Here is a 24048-nt window from a genome sequence, read left to right as displayed (position 1 = left end):
GTGTCTTGGAGCACTGCACAGTGGTGGGGTTGGACACTGAGCGAGGGAGAAGTGACCATAGGTGCAGTCGAAGAAGTAGGTCTTAAAGTCTTTATAGTGAAGTGTTAATCGTTTTCAAATCCCTTCATGCGCTCGCACCTTCCCTACCTATCCGATTTGCTTACCCACTGCCTCCACTTGGCCAGCTCCAGCCCTCTGTTCGTCCCTCGCTCACTCCGCTCCACCATCGTTGGCCGTGCCTTCAGCCACTAGGCACTGAAGCTCTGGAACTCCCTCCTTCAATCCCACCGCCTTGCCTCCTCCCTCCCTACTTTCAAATCCCACTTTAAGACCTTCCTTTTTTGATTGCGCTTACGGTCACCTCCCCTCCCTCTCTAACCCTGTTTCGGACTCAGAGACCACCACAGCCAAGTGCTTCAGGACGCTACCACTCGTGAAGGGCACTGGTTAAATGCAAGTTGTTGTTGTTGAAGACTGAATGATCCATTGATTCAGCCTGTGCCACAACCTGTAGCTTTCTGTTCACCATTACATCAAGTATCCTGAAACTGTTTTTCAGTCGAGCGCGACAACAAATACAAATACAGAGAGGCGGACGTGTAGAGAGCAAAGTATTTATTGTTATGCAAACCAGAAATTCAGCATCACTGAATTGGGTCGTGTGAATGTGATCCTGTACAGTACATTTAAAATTAGTCTCTACTTGAATATTCTCTACAATGCATTTGCATAGTTGTAAACTTCCAGAGATTGCCCACAGGAACCAGGGCTACTACTCTGTGTGAGTAAACATGACCACCAAATTAGTCGCAGTTGACTGTTTGTGAACTTAACATATTACTCGCATTGAGCTGATGGCACAAGTGGTGGCAGAATGTGCGTGTCGAAAGGATTATCATACAAATAATCCTTACATTTGATGTAACGACAACAACAAATTGCCTTTCACGTTGGGAGGACATCCCAAGGCGTTGAAATAGCATCTTAATATTCCCAATATAGCATCACTTCACAGTACTGTAAAGGGTTGTGACTGTATGTTTTTGCAGGTGACCACAGCAGGTAAATTGCCCACAGCATCATCACACAAACAGCCATGAAGTTAGTGACTAACTTTATCTCGATTGCTGGTCAGGACATTGAGAGAAATTCACTTTTCGAATAGTGCTGTAAGATCTTTAAAAGTACACCTGAACTCAAGTTTAACATCTCATCCGAAGGGCGGCACCTCCGACAATGAACTCACCCCCAGCACTGCATTGGAGTGTTAGCCTAGACTAGGTTGAGAATTGGAACTCCTTTGAGACATCTCAAAGCGCGTCACAGAATATACTGTAAAGCGATCTCAGGACACAGCCCAGGTCTCACAAGCAAACACAGTACACAGATGGAGTCTCGAGGTTCAGCGAGACAAGGAGACCCACGGACTCCAATCACATCTATTCGTAGGCTCCGAAGCAGAGCCCAGATCTCACAAGTCAGTGTGACAAGCACAGATCTCCCTGCAGTAAACACAATGTGTGTTGCAATTGTTTCCACCATTCTGCCCCTAACAATTTTTTTCCCCAACCCAGCTCGTAGTACGAGCAGTAAATAATCAGTTTACAGTAGTATTTGCATATCCTAAATATTAATGTGCATGGGATTTGGCACATATTCAAGGTGCATTCTTTAAACATTAATGCCTGTTGGCAAATGGACTCGATTGTACTCAAAGCTCCGCTATTTTGTCTGAGGCTCTCGGGAAGCACGAAGCAAATAAAAGGCCTGAGTCTGAATTATCCTCAGGGGGGCATGAGAACCAAGCACCTGAAGGAAGCTGTGACTAAGGCAGGAAATAGACCTCTGTGTGAACAACAAGTTAACCACCGAGGGCCTGAACAGATTCCATCACTTTCTCTCCTATTTTATGCGATAGTGTTGGATGGCTCTGATGCATTGATTCAATGTAAACAAATCTAATTTAATTTCATTTTGTTTCATAGAGAATAATTCATCCACACGAGAGACAGTCACCACATTTTAAAGTGGATAATAATAATAATAATAATAATCCTTACATCTGATAAAGCGCCTTTCACGTCGGGAGGATTTCTCAAACCACTTATCGGTATAGACTATGAAGCTTAGAGAGTGAATTTTGTGGGCGAACACGACAGTCAATTTGAACACACCAAACAGCCATGAAGGGAATGACCAAATTTTCTCTGGGGGCTTGTTGTCCAGGACACTGGAAGAAACTTCGTTCTCTTTACGAATCGTGTCATGTGGCTAAACAAGCACAAATTGTGAAGGAAGGCACCTCTGATAATGCAAGGCATTGCAGCACTAAACTGGAGTGTCAGCTTAGACTATATGGGCTCAAGTCCTGTCCTGGAACTTGAACCCACAAACTTCTGACTCAAGAGGTGAGAGTGTTACTGACTGAGTTAGGTTGACACATCCTGTCAATGCTTTGAGACGTCCTCCCGACGTGAAAGATACTATATCGAATGTTTTGCGAAAAATAAAACAGAATCCACTTATTTTTCTTTCTTGCCCTTTTGCTTTTTGCTCTTCATCGCTGTCTTCGATGTCCCATCCTACACACAAAAACACACAGAGAAAAAGAAGCAATAAAAATACATTCTGAAATGTGTGGCAGCAAAATAAAAACATTTCAAAGGCTGAGGTAGGTCCACAGGCAACAAACCTAGTGGGAAAATCCAGCAGTAATGTGCAGTTCAGAGAGAGTTTAAACAAATATAAAAAAATGCAATCATACTTAAATTGTCACTGTGGGGTTGTGTCAGAGTATTCCGAGTGTAGATTACAAATCAATACAAAAGTATAAACGTATGCAGTACCTACTTAAGCACGACGCATTTCCCCCTGCATAAGGGCCGTCAACTCCTTAGACATCTATTTAGTCAAATGATCAAACCAGCTCTCGTTGTCTGCAGCACCTCAGAATGAGCAATCCTGCATAATATACTCATAACTTGGTATTTCAATTCCACATACGCACGGTTTAAATACTGTAAATGGACTTTCAACCTCCCCTTGAAGATACAATCAGAAGTTTATAATAATAATAATACTTGCATTTGTTATACAGTGCCTTAACATGTCGTTGAGACATCCCAACGTGCTTAACAGGATTTATTGTAAAGTCCAGTGACTGTATATTTGAAGGAGAACACAGCAGCCAATTTGCAGACAGCAATGTATCTACAAAGAGCCAGAAAGTAAATGACCAATTTAGTCCGGGAGACTGTTGGCTAGGACACCGGGAGAAACTCCCTACTCTTTTCGAATAGTGCTCACGGGATCTTTAACATCCATCTGAAACAGGCAAATGGGACCTTGGTTTAACATCTCAAATCTAAAGGACAGTTTCTCCAATAAAGCAACCCACCCCAAAACTGCACTAGAGCATCAGCCTAGACTACAAGATCAAAATTTCGATGTTTGGTCAGCTCTGGGTCATATAGGATGTTACGATTCCAGAGTTTACTGAGCTCCCAAAATAATGTGTGGTTCTGATGAGAAGTCAAACTGAGGTCCTGTCTACCTGTTCAGGTGGTCATTAAAGATCTCATTGCGGAGACTGGAGGAACTGGGACTTTTCCATTGGAACAAAGAAGGTTGAGAAGTAATCTGATAGAAGTCTTTAAAATTATGAGTTTTGATAAAGTCAATAGGGAGAAATTATTTCCACAAGCCGGTGAGTCAGTGCCCAGAGGGCATCAATCTAAGATAGTGAATGAGCAAATGGGACTTCGGGAGTGCTGTTAGGATATGGAATGAGCTGTTGGGAGTAGTGGTTGAGGCAGACTCCAGACTAGCTTTCCGAAGGGAACTAAATAGATATCTAAAGAGGGGTAGACTACAGGGTTACGGGGAAAAGGCATATACATGGGACAGAAAGGCTTGCTCTTTAAAGGCCAGCAGAGCCTAATCTTAACCCATGTTTTTCTCCATATTCCTTATTACTCTTTATTACTCAAAATGCTCCGAAGCACTTTAATTATTGTCAAGTTTAGTCACTGTTTTGTAGACAAACGCGGCAGCAATGAAACCACAAAGCAAAATCCCACAAAAAGCCATGAGTTAAAGGACCAATTAATCTGCAGGAGCATTAGCCAGGACACCATGAGAAACCTCCTTAACTTTTTGAATAAAGCCATGGGACCTTAAAGAACAGTGCCATAGTAGCTAATAATAATAATAATCTTTGCATTTGATATAGGGCTTTATGACTTCTTCAAGACATTTCAAACCGCTTTATACAATATACTGTAAAAGTGAATTGACTGTGTATTTTGTGGGCAAAATACCCACTTAAGAATGTAGGGGGGAACCTCGATTTAATGTCCCAATCTAATCCCACAATGCAACAACAACAACAAATTAGATTTGTATAGCGCCTTTCACGTCAGGAGGACGTCCCAAGGTGCTGTACAATGTACTGGAGTGTCAGTCTGGTCCAGACATGAGATCAAGCCCCACCACCTTCTAACCTGCGAGGCAAGAGTGCTACCAATTGAGCCAAACTGACACCTCTTATAAGTGTGTTTTGTGAAACGATAATTTCTGGCTGCATCCCTCGCTTGTGGTCTGTCAAGCATTATTTGATAAGAACAATTAAACCCAAAGGGAAAGTGTGCGCTGTAGTAGGAAGGTATAAAATTGACAGGAAAATTGGGTAGACTTCAGCAATGTTTTAAACATCTTAATGAGAATCGCAGAATAAAAACGCTTCACTGAAATGTTTAATGCTGCAGGGGTTTGAGGAACAATTTCATTGAATAAGTTTGGACTATTACAAACAAAATCGCAATATCTTTCCAATAAGAAAACACTTTTTAAGTACTGGAGAACAAACAATGGGTTTTCAATTTTAAGTGAATACAAATCAGGTTTAAAACCATGGTTTACCTCATTTCTGAATGACACAGATGTCAAGACAAAAAGTGCCTGAAGCCAGATGTGTCAAATTATGCACATTTGTGTTAACATAGGCACCATCAGGATTCACGTGGGAGTATCCTGTCAGACAGACAGAGGATCCTGGCGGTCCACGCATTATATTTTTGATTATTCTTAATCTAAAAAACACACTTGAGTATCTACACAAAGTTAAAGCTTTTAATTCAGTGCCCATCACCATCGGCAATGCTAGATATGAAAATAAATTAGTTGCCATTTTATCACCGACCTGTCTCGTTGGATCTCGATTACTTTTGAAACGAGACTTCGCCTACAGAAAACAGTCACTACATTTGACAGCAACTGTTTGTGAAGTGCTTTGAAATGTTTTGATGTGATAATGTGCCATCCTTATGCCAACTCTTTACAGATTATGCTGTAAAGTGTAGTGACTGTGTTCTCTGTGGATACCCATTTGTAATGAAACAAATGCAAATATCAGAACAAAGAATCTTTATGAGAGTATACGCAAGTCAGATTATTCCGATCTTTATCAATCCTCCCTCTCCTCCCCACCCCCCATTCAACGCAGAGACTCATTTGGTCATGATGATCACAGCCTGTGCCTATAGAAAACAGTCACTACACTTTACAGTAATTTCTTGTGAAGTGCTTTGACATGTTTTGCTTGTGATAAAGTGCCATCCTTATGCCAGTTCTTTCTTTTGACAAGACTGTGACAGAATACGTATGAAGGTATTCAGACTGCCTTGAGACGTCAGCGCCTAGGGACGTCTTCGCAACGTGAAAGGAGCTATATAACTGCAATTTGTTGCTGTTTTTCCCCAGCTGGCTTTCAATTTAAGACTGGGGGTTTGCTCTGCTGAGAGCAAAGCGTAGCACAATGATAAGGAAGGCTGTTGCAGACATGCATAATTCTGGAATTGGATGTTCGTTTTGGAATTTTACCACAGATACAAAATATACTTTTATACAATGGGTCGTCCAAAGAAAATGGCTGGCAGCTCTGCTTCCATGTGGCCAAAGTGCTGATAGGGGTGCTGAGTTCACATAGCATGCAGTACTCAGAAATAATCTAAGATGACACTCTCCAGTGGAGTGCTGTTGGGGAGTACCGCCTTGCTGGATGTGCTTTGGGTAAAACATCAAACCAAAGCCACGTCTTTGTCTGTTCAGATAGATAATAAAAATCCCACAGTGCTACTCGAAAAGAGAAGGGAGTTTCTCCCAGTGTCCTGCCCAATAATCTCCTGAATAAAACTGGCCATTCACTTCATGGCTTTTTGGTGGGTCAACTGCTGTATGCAATTTTGCTGCAGTGTTTGCCTACAAAATCCACAATAGTTACATTTCACAGTGAATCCTGTGCAGTGTTTTGATGATGTGAAAAGTATGATACCAAATGCAAGGATGATTGAGATTAGATTTTCACCATTGATATTAAAATGTACCGACCAGCCATTCCCTACCCTCCTAGGGCACCCGCCTGTTTTATGTCCTCTGCTCTACCTGCCCCAACATTGGCGGTTGAGTTTTCTGCGTATCTGCAACTCCCTATTTTTGTCCCTATTTCTCGTTCCTTCCCTCGCCTCTCTCCTTTAAGATCTGCCTCAAAACCTTTTTCTTTGACCCCACTTTTGGTCATCTTTCCCCTCCTTACACACCTCAGCTTTCACCCCCAACTGGGTGGCGGAGGGAATCGAGGGAGGGGAAAACCAGAACTGAGATATCCTCCTGACATGAAAGCTGCGATATAAATGTAAATTAATTTGTATTGTAAATACCCAAATGTTGGAGCGGGCCTTGGAGTGTTTCACATGTTTTGTTTTGCTTGCACTGGATCGTGGAACTGTCAGCGTTGAATAATCCTCTGCCAATTCTTTTGCGGTTACCGCATTATTGAACTCAGTGCTGAGACTCACCACTGTTTCGCTGTAGCCTTCATTCACAAGAATGTTTCTTGCAGAGTTATTGATGTGTTTGAAGCGATCAGGACCAAGCAGGATACCTCCATACCATCGCGAAACCACCACCATCACATTCCGCACATCCAAGATCTGTTGAGACAAACAGTGATTATGAAATAGGCCCGTGGTGAGAGAGAGAGACAGAGACAGAGAGACAGAAAGAGACGTATCGCTTTCAAAAGAGAAGTTTTGAAACAAAAAACACTTCAGTTTTAAAAGATTGTTTAAGAAAGTGAATAAAGCTCTCACACTGAGAAGAGTTTTATTCAATACTTATTTGTTCATGTGATTTCTCAGCACCTTTGAACCGCAACTTCTTATAAACCTCCCAGGTGTTAGCCAGGCTCAGCTAGTAACATTCTGAGACAGAAGGTTGTGACTTTGAAGTTGGGGACTTGGAACTCACATAGTCTAGGCTGACGCTCCAGTTCAAGGCCTTGCACAGCAATGCCCCACAAACAATCATGAAGTGATTGACTGATTTTATCTGAAGGATTGTTACCCAGGAGACCAGGAGAAACTCGAGAAAGCAACAGCTAATTTACAGGAATATTTTCCTAGAGTTCATTTTGTACTTAATTGGCTTTCATTAGAACCACCATTAAGCACAGCGCATATTAAAGTGCTCTAATATGTGAAATAATCTTTACTTATTGTATTTTAATGCAGCTTTTTCTTTTGATGATGTCCTGCTTTATTTTCTGCCAGTTTTCTTCATGTTAACGACCCACACTCAAGCAAAATGCAAATCAAAGGATAATCAAATGTAAAGCACAGCGTGTTCTATCACTTTACAATTTGGATTGTTATAAGCCAAGAAAATGTCAAGCTTTCATTAAAATGAGACTGACTTACGAATTGAGAGGTTCGACTGATAGAAGATGTAAGCCCAACAAGCAATCAATGTCTCCGATGGTGAGTAAAACTTTCAACCCAGAGAAGTCACTAGGGCTGATTCTCTGCTGGTTGGTAATTATAGATTGTGGCTGCGTGAATTTACTCCCATTATAAGCTAGCATTACATTGCCAAAGTCAGGGGAATTCACCCCAAAATCAAAGAAACGCCCCAGAATGTGAGCTTGTCTCTTCATTTGACGAGTTCGCCTACAAAGTACACAGTTATTTGATGTAAAATCCTGTGAAACTCTTTAGAGTATCGACAACATAATAAAGCGCCATATCAGATGCAAAGATTATTATTGACATTGGGTGTTTAATAAAAATAAAAACAGAGCTGAACAATGTACTTAAAATCATTGTATCAGGCAAGCTACAATGTTATAAAGTTTTTTTTTATCAAATCAAATTTCCCCCGACACTGATGTGGACTCAAGAGATACAGAAGCCCAGTCAAATGCTCTCTTACCTGCATGAGGTGGAGAAGGCGCCCGCCAGCTGCTGTCTCACCATCATCTTCACAGTCCTGCAGGAAGGTCTGCTTGTCTTCACAGTATATCCTGAAGAATCAATAACTCACACTGCAGATATGCCTTACATGGATCACATAACCCTCCTAGCTAGGACTTTGTAAAATTGAAGTCTGCAATCACTTCAGGCAAATCAATGCTGTTTTTCCTCCTCCCTCTGCATTCATGCTCACTTCTGGGCTACCAACTAGGGCTGAAAAAAATAACTTTCATTTTTGAAGCACTTGATTGGGTCTAAAATGCCTCAAAAAACCTCATGAGTAATTATCGTCAAGAATAATGACTTTTCTTTTTGGTGGGCATTTGCACCAATATGGCCTCACAAATACCCATGAGTCCTGTAGCTCAGTGGTTAGAGCACTCGTTTGCAAGCGAGAGACCTGAGTTCAATTCCAGGCAGAGGGCGAAACCTTGGGCAAGTTTCCTTACTCCACACAGAGCCTAATAATAATCCCTCCAAAACCAAAAACAATAATAAATTGGTCATTTTCAATCTACGACTGTTTGTGGGACATTGCTGTGCGCAATTGGCTGCCGCGTTCACCCAAATATATACAGTCAATTCACTTTACAGTGTGTTCTGTGAAGCGCTTTGGGACGTCCTCCCGACGTGAAAAGCGCTATATCAAATGCAAGGATTATTATTCTGAGGTGAATGAACAGTTAGTCTGAAGGATTGTTGACATTGGGAGCGAAAGTAGAATATTCCCCCTATATCATTTATACAAAGCAACACCACAGGCTTCACAACATAGCAATTTCAGTACTCACAGCTGTAAATCCTAATACTCTCATGCTAACAACCCAACACTGTCACACCAACAACCCAACACTGTCACACCAACAACTAAACACTGTCACACCAACAACAACAACCCAACACTGTCACACCAACAACTAAACACTGTCACACCAACAACAACAACCCAACACCGTCACACCAACAACTAAACACTGTCACACCAACAACAACAACCCAACACCGTCACACCAACAACTAAACGCTGTCACACCAACAACAACAACCCAACACTGTCACACCAACAACTAAACGCTGTCACACCAACAACCCAACACTGTCACACCAACAACAACAACCCAACACTGTCACACCAACAACTAAACGCTGTCACACCAACAACAACCCAACACTGTCACACCAATAACAACAACCCAACACTGTCACACCAACAACCCAACACTGTCACAGCAACAACAACAACCCAACACTGTCACACCAACAACTAAACGCTGTCACACCAACAACAACCCAACACTGTCACACCAATAACAACAACCCAACACTGTCACACCAACAACCCAACACTGTCACAGCAACAACAACAACCCAACACTGTCACACCGACAACTAAACACTGTCACACCAACAACAACAACCCAACACTGTCACACCAACAACCCAACACTGTCACACCAACAACAACAACCCAACACTGTCACACCAACAACCCAACACTGTCACACCAACAACAACAACCCAACACTGTCACACCAACAACTAAACGCTGTCACACCAACAACAACCCAACACTGTCACACCAATAACAACAACCCAACACTGTCACACCAATAACAACAACCCAACACTGTCACACCAATAACAACAACCCAACACTGTCACACCAACAACAACAACCCAACACTGTCACACCAACAACAACAACCCAACACTGTCACACCGACAACTAAACACTGTCACACCAACAACAACAACCCAACACTGTCACACCAACAACTAAACACTGTCACACCAACAACAACAACCCAACACCGTCACACCAACAACTAAACGCTGTCACACCAACAACAACAACCCAACACTGTCACACCAACAACAACAACCCAACACTGTCACACCAACAACCCAACACTGTCACACCAACAACTAAACGCTGTCACACCAACAACAACCCAACACTGTCACACCAATAACAACAACCCAACACTGTCACACCAATAACAACAACCCAACACTGTCACACCAACAACAACAACCCAACACTGTCACACCAACAACAACAACCCAACACTGTCACACCAACAACAACAACCCAACACTGTCACACCAACAACTAAACGCTGTCACACCAACAACAACAACCCAACACTGTCACACCAACAACTAAACGCTGTCACACCAACAACAACAACCCAACACTGTCACACCAACAACTAAACGCTGTCACACCAACAACCCAACACTGTCACACCAACAACCCAACATTGTCACACCAACAACCCAACATTGTCACACCAACAACCCAACACTGTCACACCAACAACCCAGTACTGTTACATGAACATCCCAACACTGTCACGCCAACAACCCAACACTGTCAGACCAACAACCCAACACTGTCACACCTACAATCCACCACTGTCACACCAACAATTCAACACTGTCACACCAACAGCTCAATGCTGTCACGAACAACCCAATATTGTCACACCAACAACTAAACACTGCCACAAGAGGGTATAAATACAAGAACGTGGCCAAATGAGGTTCAGATTAATTGTTCTTTTACTTCATGGCTGTTTGTGGGTGGGATCTTTCTGTACGCTAATTGTCTGCAGTTTTTGCCATTAAATACACATTCAATACACTCAACAGAAATTAACTGCGACGTTCTATTTGACATTGCAGGGCTATGCTAAAGACAAGTACTGTATAGTATTATCATTATAAAGTTTTTAAATGCCTCATTTGGTCATGTGTTTTTAGAGCAGATAGATGATAGAATTTGTACAAAACATTTAAATAAAATGTTTTAATTGTAAACCAAGACAGTACAACATATAACATATAATAATAATCCCTGCATTTGATAGAGCACTCGCCTTGCAAGCGAGACACCTGGGTTCAATTCCCGGCAGAGCGAAACCTTGGGCAAGTTTCCTTACTCCACACGCCTAATAACAATCCCTCCAAAAACAAAATAATAAATTGGTCTTTTTCAATCCACGACTGTTTGTGGGACACTGCTGTGCGCAATTGGCTGCCGCGTTTCGCCCACAAATATACGGTCAATTCACTTTAGTCTATTCTGTGAAGCGCTTTGAGACGTTGAGAAGACGTGAAAAGCGCTATATCAAATGCAAGGATTATTATTATAAAGTGCCTTATCAAGTTATCTAGTCGTCTCAAAGCTCTTCACAGGATATATTGTAAAGTGGCTGTGTGTGATTGTTCGTATCTTTTGGGTGAATGGTGCAGCCAATTTGTGCACAGCAATGTCTCACAAACACCTAAAAGTAAGTAGTCTTAAAAGTCAGCATGCCATAAAAATAAAAGGATCGTTTCAGCTACCTTTTTAAATTAATTTTCTATCCTAAGTGTACAATTCCACGATTGTTCAGTTAATATATTTTTTTCCTTGTACAACCATCAAAAACAACTTGCATTCATATAGCGCCCTTCGTGCTGGTGTACCTGTAAGAGTAGATGTTGTGAGTGGCGCTCGCAATCTTCTTGTTCTGGTACAATTTACAAAGAACCATTTTCACCTAAGTAATAGAAATCGACAAGTTACTTCCACGGTTTATCCTCCAGAGGGCAAAAACCCTTTTGGGAAGTCTTTTTTTTACTTCTAAAAGCAGAACAGTCAGATGTTGAAAGCACAGTGCTGTATTTTTAACAGCTCTCTCTCACAATAAATAAACCAAAGCTCTTCAGTCATACCAGACACTAATGCTTTACCCCGGCAGCTATTTGAATGAGATACTTCAGTGCTCAAGTTAGCCAAACCCTTTCTATTTTTTATAACGGACAGCTTTTATCAATGCAAACTTTGTTAGAATGTAGAGTGGAACAAAAACAACAGAAAACGTCTGTTAACAGTTTTAGTGCCGTTATAATATCGCGTTGAGTTTTGGTCATCCCACTTCACGAAGGACATCGAGGCCAAAGGAGTGGGGGGGGTGCAGAGGAGATTTTATGGAATGAGACTGGGTTTCAGTAGTTTGGCCTATGAGCAGAGATTGGAAAATATTAAACTTTTTCCCCCGGAACAAAGATAGCAGTTCCTTGCTGGTCCCTCTGCAATTTGTATAATCTTACTGGCATTAAAAAATAGAAAGTAATTCTAAAGACATATTAATGTCAAACCAACAAGAGCAATTCCTTCAATTTTATTTATATTCAGCTAAGAATATAAATATTCAGGTAAATGTTTAATTCAGGTAATAACTCTCCCTCCATTGAGTGCATGTTCTTCCTCGTCCTCTCCTAATTTAATTGGGTATCACTCCCTCACTGAAAGGGCAAACTGATGTCTATTCTGGCCACATATAAACAAAGCTATATTATGCAACATGAGCGAGCACACATGCAGAAATGAAATTATTGGTCACATTAACTGTACAATTAACAGGCAATGAAAACGATTGTACAACTAGGCTCGTAACAAATCACTTTCACCGGATGTTAATTATCTAACCAAAAGCACCTATGGTTCCTTGCACAGGTTTACACATAGTGCATAATACATCTGTGTTTGCACATGGTGCATAACACAACTGGTGTGTTTATACATCGGTGCCAGCATGCCTCAGTGGTAGCACTCTCACCTCTCAAGTCAGAAGGTTGTGGCTTCAAGGCCCCACGTGGGAGCTTGGTATCCATATAGTCTATGCTGAAACTCCAATGCAGACGCAATGTCTAAGGTCCGTCCTTTGGATGAGATGATGAGGTCCTCCTATCTGCATGCCCAGGTAGATGTTAAAGACACCGTGGCACTATTTAAAAAGTTTCCCCCGGTGTAATGGCTAATACGGTGTTCAAATTGACTGACGTATTTGGCCACAAAATATAGTCACACCAATTTACAGTATATCCCGTGAAGCTCTTTGAGACGACTTAGCAACTTGATAAGACGCCATATCAAATGCAAGGATCATCATTATAACACAGCTGTGTTTACATATAGTGCATAATAGAACCTATTATGTAATTAACCACCTATCATTTCCATTCATTGTTTGTTAAATATGGAAATAAGGACATCCAAAATTACCTCCACTAAGTGTTTACAGACGGCAATTAATGGATATGCATTTACACATGGTTTACACATAGCACATAATAGCAGATAATCCACTCCTCCATCTGAAGATTGTCCAAAGTCTTACACTCCTTAGGACCCTGTACTGAACACAGGCTGAACCAAAATACGTCTTTTGCCCCCTGTACTACTTTCCAGTCATATTTCACAATTCTAATCTTATTCATGATCTTGCCGACTTTCAGAATCAATTATAAAATATCATTCATGTAAGTACGTCAGAGGTTAATCATCTGAATACTGTTCAGATAGCGCTTTATTTGGGTAATCTGTTGAACTGGTCCATGATGAGTGAGTGAAGCCGCAAAAAGAGATAAGCGCTGTGTACTTTTTTTGTATACAGATTTTGAAAAATCTCCATTTAATAGACGCCAAATCCCCCGAATATTTATTGAAACTCTTCCCACTTTCTGCAATCACTGAGATGAACACAGTGCATAGTGATGTTTTCCTCACCATTATCTCTAATTTTCTGCAGCACTTTTATTACAACTTCATAAATGACACAAAGGGGTTTATTGTTTTCCTTCCCCCTCCCCAATTTTAAACGGACACAAAACATGCATGAAGAGTCACACCAGCTTCAATCAGCCCTTGTTTTCCTTCGATTTCGAAGGTCTAATTTGATCTCTTAAATTCATTATAAATTAATTCGAGAGAACGCACGTGACAAGTTAATGCAGTGCGGCCTTACGTGGGTTGCAGTTGGTAATGAGAAATTATAATCTCTTTTCAAATCAAGTTTCTTAAAGACCTCGTAAAATCTCGATCAAATTCTCTTCAGAAATGTTTATAAACAAAGGTTTTTTCCCCCCTTCTCCTAATGAAACACGTCCCCTTCCTATTCATTCATTACTTATAAACAATTCGTACACCCTGCCCATGCTGACAATTAAATGCCTTTCGAGGAGACCACAAAACGGATACATAAGTTCAACAAAATACACAGGAAATTCCTATATTTCTTAATAATAATCCTTGCATTTGGTAATGAATATATAAATAATCCTCATAATTCATATATAATGCCTTTCAAGTGAGGACATCTCAAAGTATTTCATAGGACTTTACTGTAGTGATTGTGCATTTGCAGAGAACGCGGCAGCCAATTCTGCACACAGCATGTGTCCCACAAACAGCCATGAAGTGAACAAATGACCAATTTTACATGGAGGATTGTTCACCAGGACACCGGGAAAAACCCCATTCGTTTTTTAATGTCCTCACCCCAAAAGGAAATCAAGGATAGCCTTGTTTGAGGACAACGTTTTAAGAAATTTTTTGATTTTATCCTTCCTGATGTCTGAAATTCCTTTACAGCAGTTACTGTTGAGGATGGGGACATGTTGTGATTGCTTTTGTGAGCAATACAGCAACTATACTGTTCGCAGCTCACTCCCTTCCCTTTTTCAAAAGAGGTGTGGATATGGATGGTCCCAGGATAGAGGATATAGGTTTGTATGAAGAATAGAGGCTTGAATGGGTGCTGGGATAAGGCAGGATTGAATGGATGCCTTGCTGTAAATTTCTATGATTTGATGTTTCCATGCCAACACCTGTCTTTGTGGGTCCTGTGGGCAAGCAGGCAGGGCGAAATGTTGAGCAAGTTTCCACATGCCTCTGTTTACCAAGCAGGAAATAGGATCCCGGTTGTTAGTCAACTGGCGGATCGCTTTTCCGGGGTAATAATTCCTTCCAAAAAAGTAATAAATTGGACACTTCAATCCACTACTGTGAGACACTGCTGTGTGCAATTGGCTGCTGTGTTTTGCTCACAAAATATAGTTAATTCACTTTACAGTATATTATGTGAAGAGCTTTGAGACGTCCCGAAGACGTGATCAGGCGCTAAATCAAATGCAAGTATTATTATTATTAGATATCTGAATGACTCCAGGTTGTTTTTTGCTCAGTAGGTGTTTAATACGTGCAAAAACCTTTCACCGTGCTTAAAGGTTAACCAAAATAGACTGAGAATTCCACATATGTGTGCCACACACATGGAAATTTCTGTAATTTTGTATTTGCCGAAGGAGCAGATTCCTTGCTGTGGTTTATTCTTTTTACATTCATTAAATGTTCCTCGATTTCAGATCACTTGATGTCTGACTATTGAAGGTGGCAGAGGTCTTTTTCTCCCCCTCCTGCCCCCCGACTCAGGTTCCCAGCCTTCCTCATGACATGAAAGACACAATATAAATACAAATTGGATTGCATTTATTGGTTGATCATTCAGACCAGACACTAAACCGATGTCTTGTCTGCCTATTCAGGTGGACGTTAAAGATCCCATGGTACTATTCGTAAAGAAAACAGAGCTTCTCACGGTGTTCTGGCCAACAATCCACCCAGAAAACTTGTCTTTTGACATCATGATTGTCAATGGGAGTTTGTTGATGCAAACAGAATACAAAAACAAGAACTTTCATGAATACAGCACCCTTCACCCAGGATGTACTCACTAACGCTGACAGCAATTACTTGCAAAGTGCTTAGAGGTGTTTCAGTGTGATAAGCCACTATAAAACTGCAAGTCGTTTTCTTTCTAATTGTTGCAGCAATTCTATCCCATCAAATAAACAAACAATTGAATTCTGTCTGTTCCCCAGAGTCTTCTACAAATGAAGGTTCATTGAGTGTGGTGCGCAGGTTTCCCTGAACGCATTCTGTAAGTGTTGCACATGCTTTGCAAGCCATTACCTTCCAAGAAAATATATTTCTCATAAAATTAACATGTCCCTCAAAGGCTAATAGTCTGATCTAGGGCACTTCAGATCTTTTGGTCCAGCTTTAATCCGCACCAAGTGGATTTTAATGCCTGTTATTTAAAGGAAAGGGGAGGGGGAAGAGAAATAATGATTACATTGATATACAAGTAAACGCTGGATAACTCGACCGTCTTAATTTGCCACGAACACTTAAATCGTACAGTCATTGTCCCATGCAAACTATCAATAAGGGATATTGCTCTACTTGTCCCTCCTAACACATAACTCATCATATTGTAGAAATTCTATTAAGTACTTACAATGTAAAATTGCTCAGAAAACGCATCCTATAAGATGTTGTCTTGCATCGCGGAGGTCTCCCCCACCCCGCCTTCTGTGACTGGTGTGAGGTTGAAGTTGTCTCAATGCGCTCCACAGAATATATGGTAACGTGGATGGATTGGGTATTTTGCAGGAAAAATTATGTATTTGTAATTTATATACAATGTCTCAGAAACAGCCACGACATGAGTGACCGGTTGTATTTTTGTTGATCTGGACACCGAGAGAAACTCCTGGGAAGCGAATGGAATATTTTATTACTAGGTGATGGTATTGTGCCTCAACAGGTAAGAGTCTTCCTTGAGGAGCGTAATTGACGCTGAACTGGTAGCTTTGATCAGATCAGTAAGATGAATTTTTGGCCCACAAAATACAGTCACTACATTTTACAATATATCCCGTGAAGTTCTTTAAGATGTGTCGACCACGTGATAAGGCTTTGTATCAAATGCAAGGATTAGTATTTTCTTAAATATTTGCGAAAGCTGTAAACAAATCTAAATAACAAGCAAGTAAGCCAGTTATAGGGCCCTTCAACACAATGCTACTTCATTTATCGTGTGGGTCCCCTGTGATCCTGTACTAAACTAAAAAGAAAGCCCAACTTCTGAGTTCCCAACTCTTCCCTCCACAAGCTGCAGATCATCCAGAACTCTGCAGCTCATGTCCTCTCCTGCACCAGGCTCCGTGACCCCATCACCCCCACCCTCGCCCGGATCCACTGGTTCCCCATCCCCCAGAGGAGAGCTAAAAATCCTCGTCCTCGCCTTCAAGGCCCTCCACTACCTTGCCCCTCCCTACTTCTGCGACCTGATGACCCCATATCAACTGTCCGATCCTTCCGCTCAGCAGGCTCTGGCCTGCTCTACTATCGGCGGTCGGGCCTTCAACCTTTCTGCCCCCATCCTATGGAACTCCATCCCTTCGCCTCGCTCCCTCTCTTGCCTCCTTCAAGGTGCGTTTCAAACCCTACTATTTGACCAAGCCTTCGACCACTCTCCTACCCTCCACTCTCCTCGATCCCAACCCCCAGCTCGGGTCCAAATCCCTGACTGTCCAGCGTCTTGGGACGGCCTCCCAACTTGAAAAGTGCTATACAAATGTAATTTGTATTGTATTGTCAGGGTGCCATTGAAAGCATGTGCACTGCTGACATTACTTGACAGAGGAAATGACAACAGAGACAGCATCCCGAGCATAAACGACCAGGAAGTGATATCGGCCGTGACCGGATAACTTTGCAATTTTCCCTCACCTCGCCAGTTAGTTGGTGAGACACTGGACCCAGCCAATCGCATTATAATAAGACTTTCCTGTACATTATAAAAGCTTATGCTGGAATATTCCTCTAATGGCTCTGTGGAAACCTTTCCAATCATCACAAGGAATGCATTGCATCGCATCTCTGGCAGCTGTTTGATTTTTATGGGCACGGTTTTCCCCAGTGACTTTCCTGTAGTGCTGGAGCTATAACTCAACTACATCTAAGAGGCTCGAGACCCCACTGCTAAATTCATAGCCGTTCATAAAAGTCACTGTTAAATACAATACAATTTACATTTTTATAGCACCTTTCGCATTCGAGGGAATTCTTAAAGTGCTCAAACAATACTGGCTGGGCATTCAAGCTCTCTTTGTCCTTTGTTCTCTAAATTCTGCTTTTCAGGAAAAAAGATGCTTCACATTTACAAGAGCACCGACCTGTCCAGTCGTCACTACAGGAGCCAGATGGGCCTGGAAGGTACTTCTGCGATCAGTTATTGGTTCTCCATGGACAATAGATGGAAGTTGTTCACCTGCAAAGTTAAGCATTTATTTTTTCCTGTTACAGGAGGCACCTGCTAATTGCAGAAATCCAACAGTTTCACTGATAATAATAGTTTCACTCTCTAACAATAGCAATGAATATATTAGAATATATTAGAATAGACAACACAGAAATAGGCCATTCTGCCCAACTGGTTTATGCTGGTGTTTATGCTCCACATGAACCTCCTTCTGCACTTCCTCAACTAAGCCTTCAAGCATAACCTTCTAATGACCTTATAATGACAGAAATGACCTTCATTCAAATGCTTAAACTAGGAACAAGCACCGTTCACTCACTGCAGCTGCTGCTATTTTGCTGAAACATCAGGAGGAATGGGGTTCCTTCATCTTAAAAGAGCGAACGCAGAGAGAGAGAGACACACACACACGACCCCATATTACTGAAGTACAGAAGTCCATCTCCTGATTTCACACCCACAACACAATAGTCCTCTCTCACCCACCCACCCCTGTCCCATCACCATAGTTTCATCGTAAGGCGCTTTGGATGGCCAACAACCCAACACCAGTAAGGTTATATAGCAAGTGGTCCTACAACACCTGGACAGTAAAGCATCGCTTCAGAGCTCCATGACTTGTATCTCATTCAGACTCTCACAAGAGGAAACAATATTCATAGATTACCGTCTGAGCTTTCAGGTAAAGCAATTTTGGTTGCATTTTGCTGAGCAAGAGATGCAATGACATATTCGTCCTCATAATCCACTTCCAACTCTTCTGTTGTCTTTTTCATTTCTGGAACTGTCACACGTGAAACACAAATAAAACAAATAATCCTTGCATTTGATATAGCACCGTTTACATCGGGAGGATGTCTCAAAGCGCTTCACAGGATATACTGTAAAGTGCAGTGACTATATTTTGAAGGCAAATGCAGCAGCTAATTTGTACACAGCAACATCCCATAAAAAACAACAAATTACACTTTTATAGCACCCTTCACATCGGAAAGATGCCCCGGGGCGCTGGACAGTCAGGGTTTTAGGACCTGAGATGGCAGCTAGGTTTAGGAGGGGTGGAGGGCAGCCGAAGGTTTAGTCGAAGAGGAAGGTCTTTAGACAGGACTTGAAGGAGGCAAGAGAGGGGGTGAGATGAAGGGATTGTGAGATGGAGTTCCAGAGAGATGCTGAATACCCAACAGCCAATGGTGGTGAGGTAAGTGCGGGGGACCTGAAGCAGGCTGGTGCCCACCGAGTGGAGGGAGCGGACAGGCTGATATGGGATTAGGAGATCGGAGAAGTATGGGGGGGCCCTTGAAGGTGAGAATAAGGATTTTGTACTCGTTTCTCTGAGGGATGAGGAGGTTCTCGGAGCCTGGTGCGGTAGAGGACATAAGCTCCAGAGTTCTGAATAATCTGCAGCTGGTGGAGGGAACAGTTGGGAAGTCCGCTGAGCAGGTAGTTGGCATAGTCAACAACAACAACAACTTGGATTTATATAGCGCCCTCCACGCCGGACGGCGTCTCCGAGCGCTTTACAGTAACGGATCCCGGGACCGAGCCAGGGGGAGGAGGATTAGGTGACCAAAGGCGCGGTTGAAGCCGGGACGTGATGAAAGCGTGGATCAGGGTCTCAGTGGCCTGCGGTGAGAAGCAGTGGCGGAGGCGGGCAATGTTATGGAGGTGGGGAAAGGCGGAACGGGTCATGATGACCGATTTTATTTGGGGGGATTGTTGGCCAGGATACCGGGGCAATCTACCTACTCTTTACAAATACTGCAACGGGATTTTGAACATCCACCTGGACAGGTAGATGGGGCCTTAGTTTAGTGTCTCATCTGAAGAATGGTACCCCCGTCAGCCTGAGTTCAAAGTCTCAAAGTGGCACTTAAACCCACAACACTGCAGACAATGAGGCAAAGTTTCCTGAAAACCAAGCTGTGCTGCGTTGTTCCCTGGTTATGCTGTTGCCAGCAAATATATGGCCCAGTTCGCTGCAGTAATTGTACAAACAGAACAGAAATGTTACCTGGGTCAGATGTTTGTGATTTCACCACCAGAACATCCTTAATCTTCTCCACCCAAAGGAACAGAATACTTTCTCCCAAATTTTGTCTGAAACAGAATGGACTCATCTAAACATACAGCTGTCTGTCAATTTAATTGAACACGTTTTATTAAGTCTACACAGACAGTCGAACAAATTGATTTTCAAGATAATGCACAGTACAATTGGCATAACCTAAACCTAAAAATACTCATCAATTTTTTTCCATTCCCCTCCTGAAGGTGTTAAACCCTTTTCCCTCCCTGGAAAGTTCTTTGTTAAGTTGCTCAAGTCACCATTATTCAGGCACAAGTCTTTGGTGATGATTGTTAACAGGCTTATTGAACCATGGGGGAGGGAGAAAGTATCACCGTCGAGGTCAGTCCTGTTTTCAGGCATTCATTTTAGCATCGCTTGTCACTGGACAGCGAAGCAGGAGCAGGAACCCTGGTTGATTTTTCTCTGACTAACAAGGTAAGCCCCGAGGCCAATTGCTATATACCTATTATAGTCCCGACTGAGATCACTCAGCTCAGCGTAGGTCAAGGGCATACCTGCGACCTTCTTGGTCTGTGTACCTCGGCTAACACTGAATAAACTCAGTGAAACCTCGGGGAGCGGGTTGGGGACTGGGGGGAAAAGAGAGATTTTAGAATTCTTAAAAGCTAACACAGTGGAACTGCTTTTTATACAATTCCCAGCCCTCGCTATCTTCTGTTTCCCTGCATTTTTAAAAAACTTTTCACTTTAGCCTTTCAGTTGGGTTTGACCTCTGTTTTCAGTCACTCCAGTTCTGGTCTCGAAGCTTTGCTCATTTCCCTCCTAGGAATGGATCTCCTTTCCCTCTGCCTTGAGCTGGTCTGAAAGAATTCCATTCTTCCTCGGTTTCACTTTTCTCATTTTGCCTTCCTGCTTAACCCTAAAACCCAAACTGTTTTTATAGCTCTAGAGTTTACATCAGATTTTTGTTTTTGGAGGGTAATAATCCCTCCAGAAAAAAAAATTTGGTCAGTCCAATCTACGACTGTTTGTGGGACACCACTGTGCACAATTGACTGACGAGTTTTGCCCACAAAATACAGTCAATCCACTTTACAATATATTCTGCGAAGCTCTTTGAGATATCTCAAAGACATGATATGGCACTATATCAAATGCAAGGATTATTATTATTTGTGAAATTCTGTGCCGCTGCATTTATTATGTTTAGTTTTAGCCAATGTTCTCCTCCACCTTCCTGTGTAATTCTTAAGAGTAGAGAAACGATCAACTTTGAAAATGTCTCTTTTTCCACTCAACTTCGGATCATTATAATAATCGTTAAATTTGGTACAGCACCTTTTCACGTCAGGAGGACGTCTGAATACGCTTCACAGAATATACACCTCAAAGTACAGTGACTGTGTTTTGTGGACAATCTATGCACAGCAATCCCAGAAACAGCCATGAAGTTTATGACCACTTTCATTATTGGTCAGTACACTGGGAGAGAGAAACTCCCTCCTTTTTTTCCAGTGCTATGGAATAGTTAACGGCCACCTGAAGAGGCAGGCAAGATCTTGGTTTCATCTGAAGGACGGATGACACCATCTCTGACAATGCAGCACCCAACACACCCCACACCTCCCCCCCCGCATTGGACTGTCATCCTAGAGTACATGTAACCTTCTGACTCAGACGCGAGAGTGTTATCAATTGAGTAGGCTGACACATTACGAGTGTAAGAAAGAATAACTTTTAACTAGATACATGAGCCCTTTCATACTCCTTGGGAAGGGGGGTGGAGGGATGGAAGATGGGGTAAGCGGAGTCTCCCTGGAGTTAAATTAGCTCAGAGATAACATGTTTAAGTCAAAATCGCGTCAACCCTCAGTAGCCTGGTTCCTGAGCCAGGTCAGTCAGTAGTACGCCAGGGCACTGCTGTTGACAAGGCCAGCTAGCCTGGCTCATGAGCAGGGTTTGAACAACAAGATTACATTTGTATAGCGCCTTTCATATCGGGAGGACGTCCCAAGGCGCTGGACAAAGTACAGCATTTCAGACCTGAGCTGGGGTCAGGGGGGGAAAAGGGAGTGGAGGGGAAGGGGGGTGACCTATGGCATGGTCCAAGAGGAGGGTCTTGAGGCGGGACTTGGAGTGACCGGGGGATGGAATTCCAGAGGTTGGGGGCAGAGTGGCTGAAGGCTCTCCTGCCAATGGTGGGGCGGGTGGGTCGGGGGACGTGGAGCAGGCTGAAGCCGGCTGAGTGGAGGGAACAGGCGGGTTGGTTGGGGGTTAGGAGGTCGCAGAGATAGGGTGGGGCGAGGCCATGGAGGGCTTTGTAGGTGAGGACCAGGATCTTGAAATGGATCCTCTGTAAGATAGAGAGCCAATGGAGTCGGGCGAGAATGGGGGAGATGGGGTCACGGAGTTTGGTGCGGGAGAGGACACAGGCTGCAGAGTTCTGGATTATCTGTAGCCTGTGGAGGGAGGAGGTTGGAAGGCCGACAAGCAGGACGTTTGCATAGTTGAGCCTGGAGGTGATGAAGGCCTGAGCAAGAGTTTCAGTGGCCTGAGAGGTGAGGTAGTGGCGGAGTCGGGCGATGTTACGGAGTTGGGGAAGGCAGAGCGGGTCATGGCTTGAATGTGGGGAAGAGAAGACAGTCGAGGGTCGAACAAGACACCTGGGTTCCTGACTGGCTGGTGAGTTGTAGTGTGCAACCATAGAAGTTGATGCTGCCAGAGCCTGGGGTGCTGAGGCGCTGGCGCGAGCCAATCAGGAGGGTCTCAGTCTTGTTCACATTCAACTGTAGGAAATTTACCCTCACCCAGGACTTAATGTCCGACAGGCAGTCTGTCAGGACAGCAGTGGTGCAGGAGTTGAGGGTGGAGGCAGAAAGATAGAGTTAGGTGTCATCGTGGAGTCCTGTAGCTCAGTGGTTAGAGCACTCGCTTTGCAAGTGAGAGACCTGAGTTCAATTCCAGGCAGGGCGAAACCTTGGGCAAGTTTCCTTACTCCACACAGAGCCTAATAATAATCCCTCCGAAAAACAAAGCAATAATAAATTGGTCATTTTCAATCTACGACTGTTTGTGGGACATTGCTGTGCGCAATTGGCTGCCGCGTTCGCCCACAAATATACAGTCAATTCACTTTACAGTCTATTCTGTGAAGCGCTTTGGGACGTCCTCCCGACGTGAAAAGCGCTATATCAAATGCAAGGATTATTATTATTATTATTATTATTATCCGTATACATGTGGAAGTTGACCCCATGTGTTCGACAGTGTCGAAGGCGGCAGAGAGGTTGAGGAGGACAAGGAGGCAGAGGGAGCCCTGATCACAGATGTTCAGAATGTCATCAGTGACTTTGACCAGGGCTGTTTCTGTGCTATGGGCAGCTTGGAAGCCGGATTGAAGGGGTTCAAAGTGGGAATGGCGAGAAAGAAAGGAGCAAGAAGGGATAAGAAGGGGCAGTGATTCTTCCCACTCAGCTCCTGTTAACCCTGCAATCCAAAACCCTAACAGAATGGAAGTTTCTTGCTGGGCAAGTAGCAGGAAAGCTTTGCAATAGTGATTTCAACAGTTTTAGTTTTTATTTCTGGTTTAGTTTTCTTAAACTCCAGCGGTTAGACCAACGTACAATCTGGAGATCCCCCAGGCCTTGGCTTTTGTCAACCTGCGCCTACTTTCTACTTTCTAGATTTAGGTAAGCAGGGTTTGTCCATCCGAGGAGAGGGTGTGTATTCCATTCCAGACACGGAAAGTTCCACGTGTAGGTGGTGTACATAT

At 42.9% G+C, this 24048-nt stretch overlaps 1 protein-coding gene across 5 annotated transcripts in view; it reads right to left on the bottom strand.

Moving 5' to 3' along the window:
• Positions 1 to 2496: 2496 nt before the first annotated feature.
• The window catches only part of impact (impact RWD domain protein), a 33506-nt gene continuing 11954 nt past the window's right edge, over positions 2497 to 24048 (bottom strand). For all 5 annotated transcript variants that reach the window (XM_042346743.1, XM_042346759.1, XM_042346754.1 and 2 more), the window contains 7 exons: positions 20259 to 20344; positions 18915 to 19031; positions 18162 to 18256; positions 11781 to 11854; positions 8266 to 8356; positions 6855 to 6989; positions 2497 to 2582 (listed from right to left, as the gene is read on the bottom strand). In XM_042346743.1, coding sequence (XP_042202677.1) covers positions 2523 to 2582; positions 6855 to 6989; positions 8266 to 8356; positions 11781 to 11854; positions 18162 to 18256; positions 18915 to 19031; positions 20259 to 20344 — 658 coding nt within the window. In that variant the 3' untranslated portion in view covers positions 2497 to 2522. The remainder of the gene's footprint in view (positions 2583 to 6854; positions 6990 to 8265; positions 8357 to 11780; positions 11855 to 18161; positions 18257 to 18914; positions 19032 to 20258; positions 20345 to 24048) is intronic.

This window comes from Callorhinchus milii, unplaced genomic scaffold (assembly GCF_018977255.1).
Source record: "Callorhinchus milii isolate IMCB2004 unplaced genomic scaffold, IMCB_Cmil_1.0 Scaffold2, whole genome shotgun sequence".
NCBI classification, from domain to species: Eukaryota; Metazoa; Chordata; class Chondrichthyes; order Chimaeriformes; family Callorhinchidae; genus Callorhinchus; species Callorhinchus milii.
This window is presented reverse-complemented; position numbering and strand designations above follow the sequence as displayed.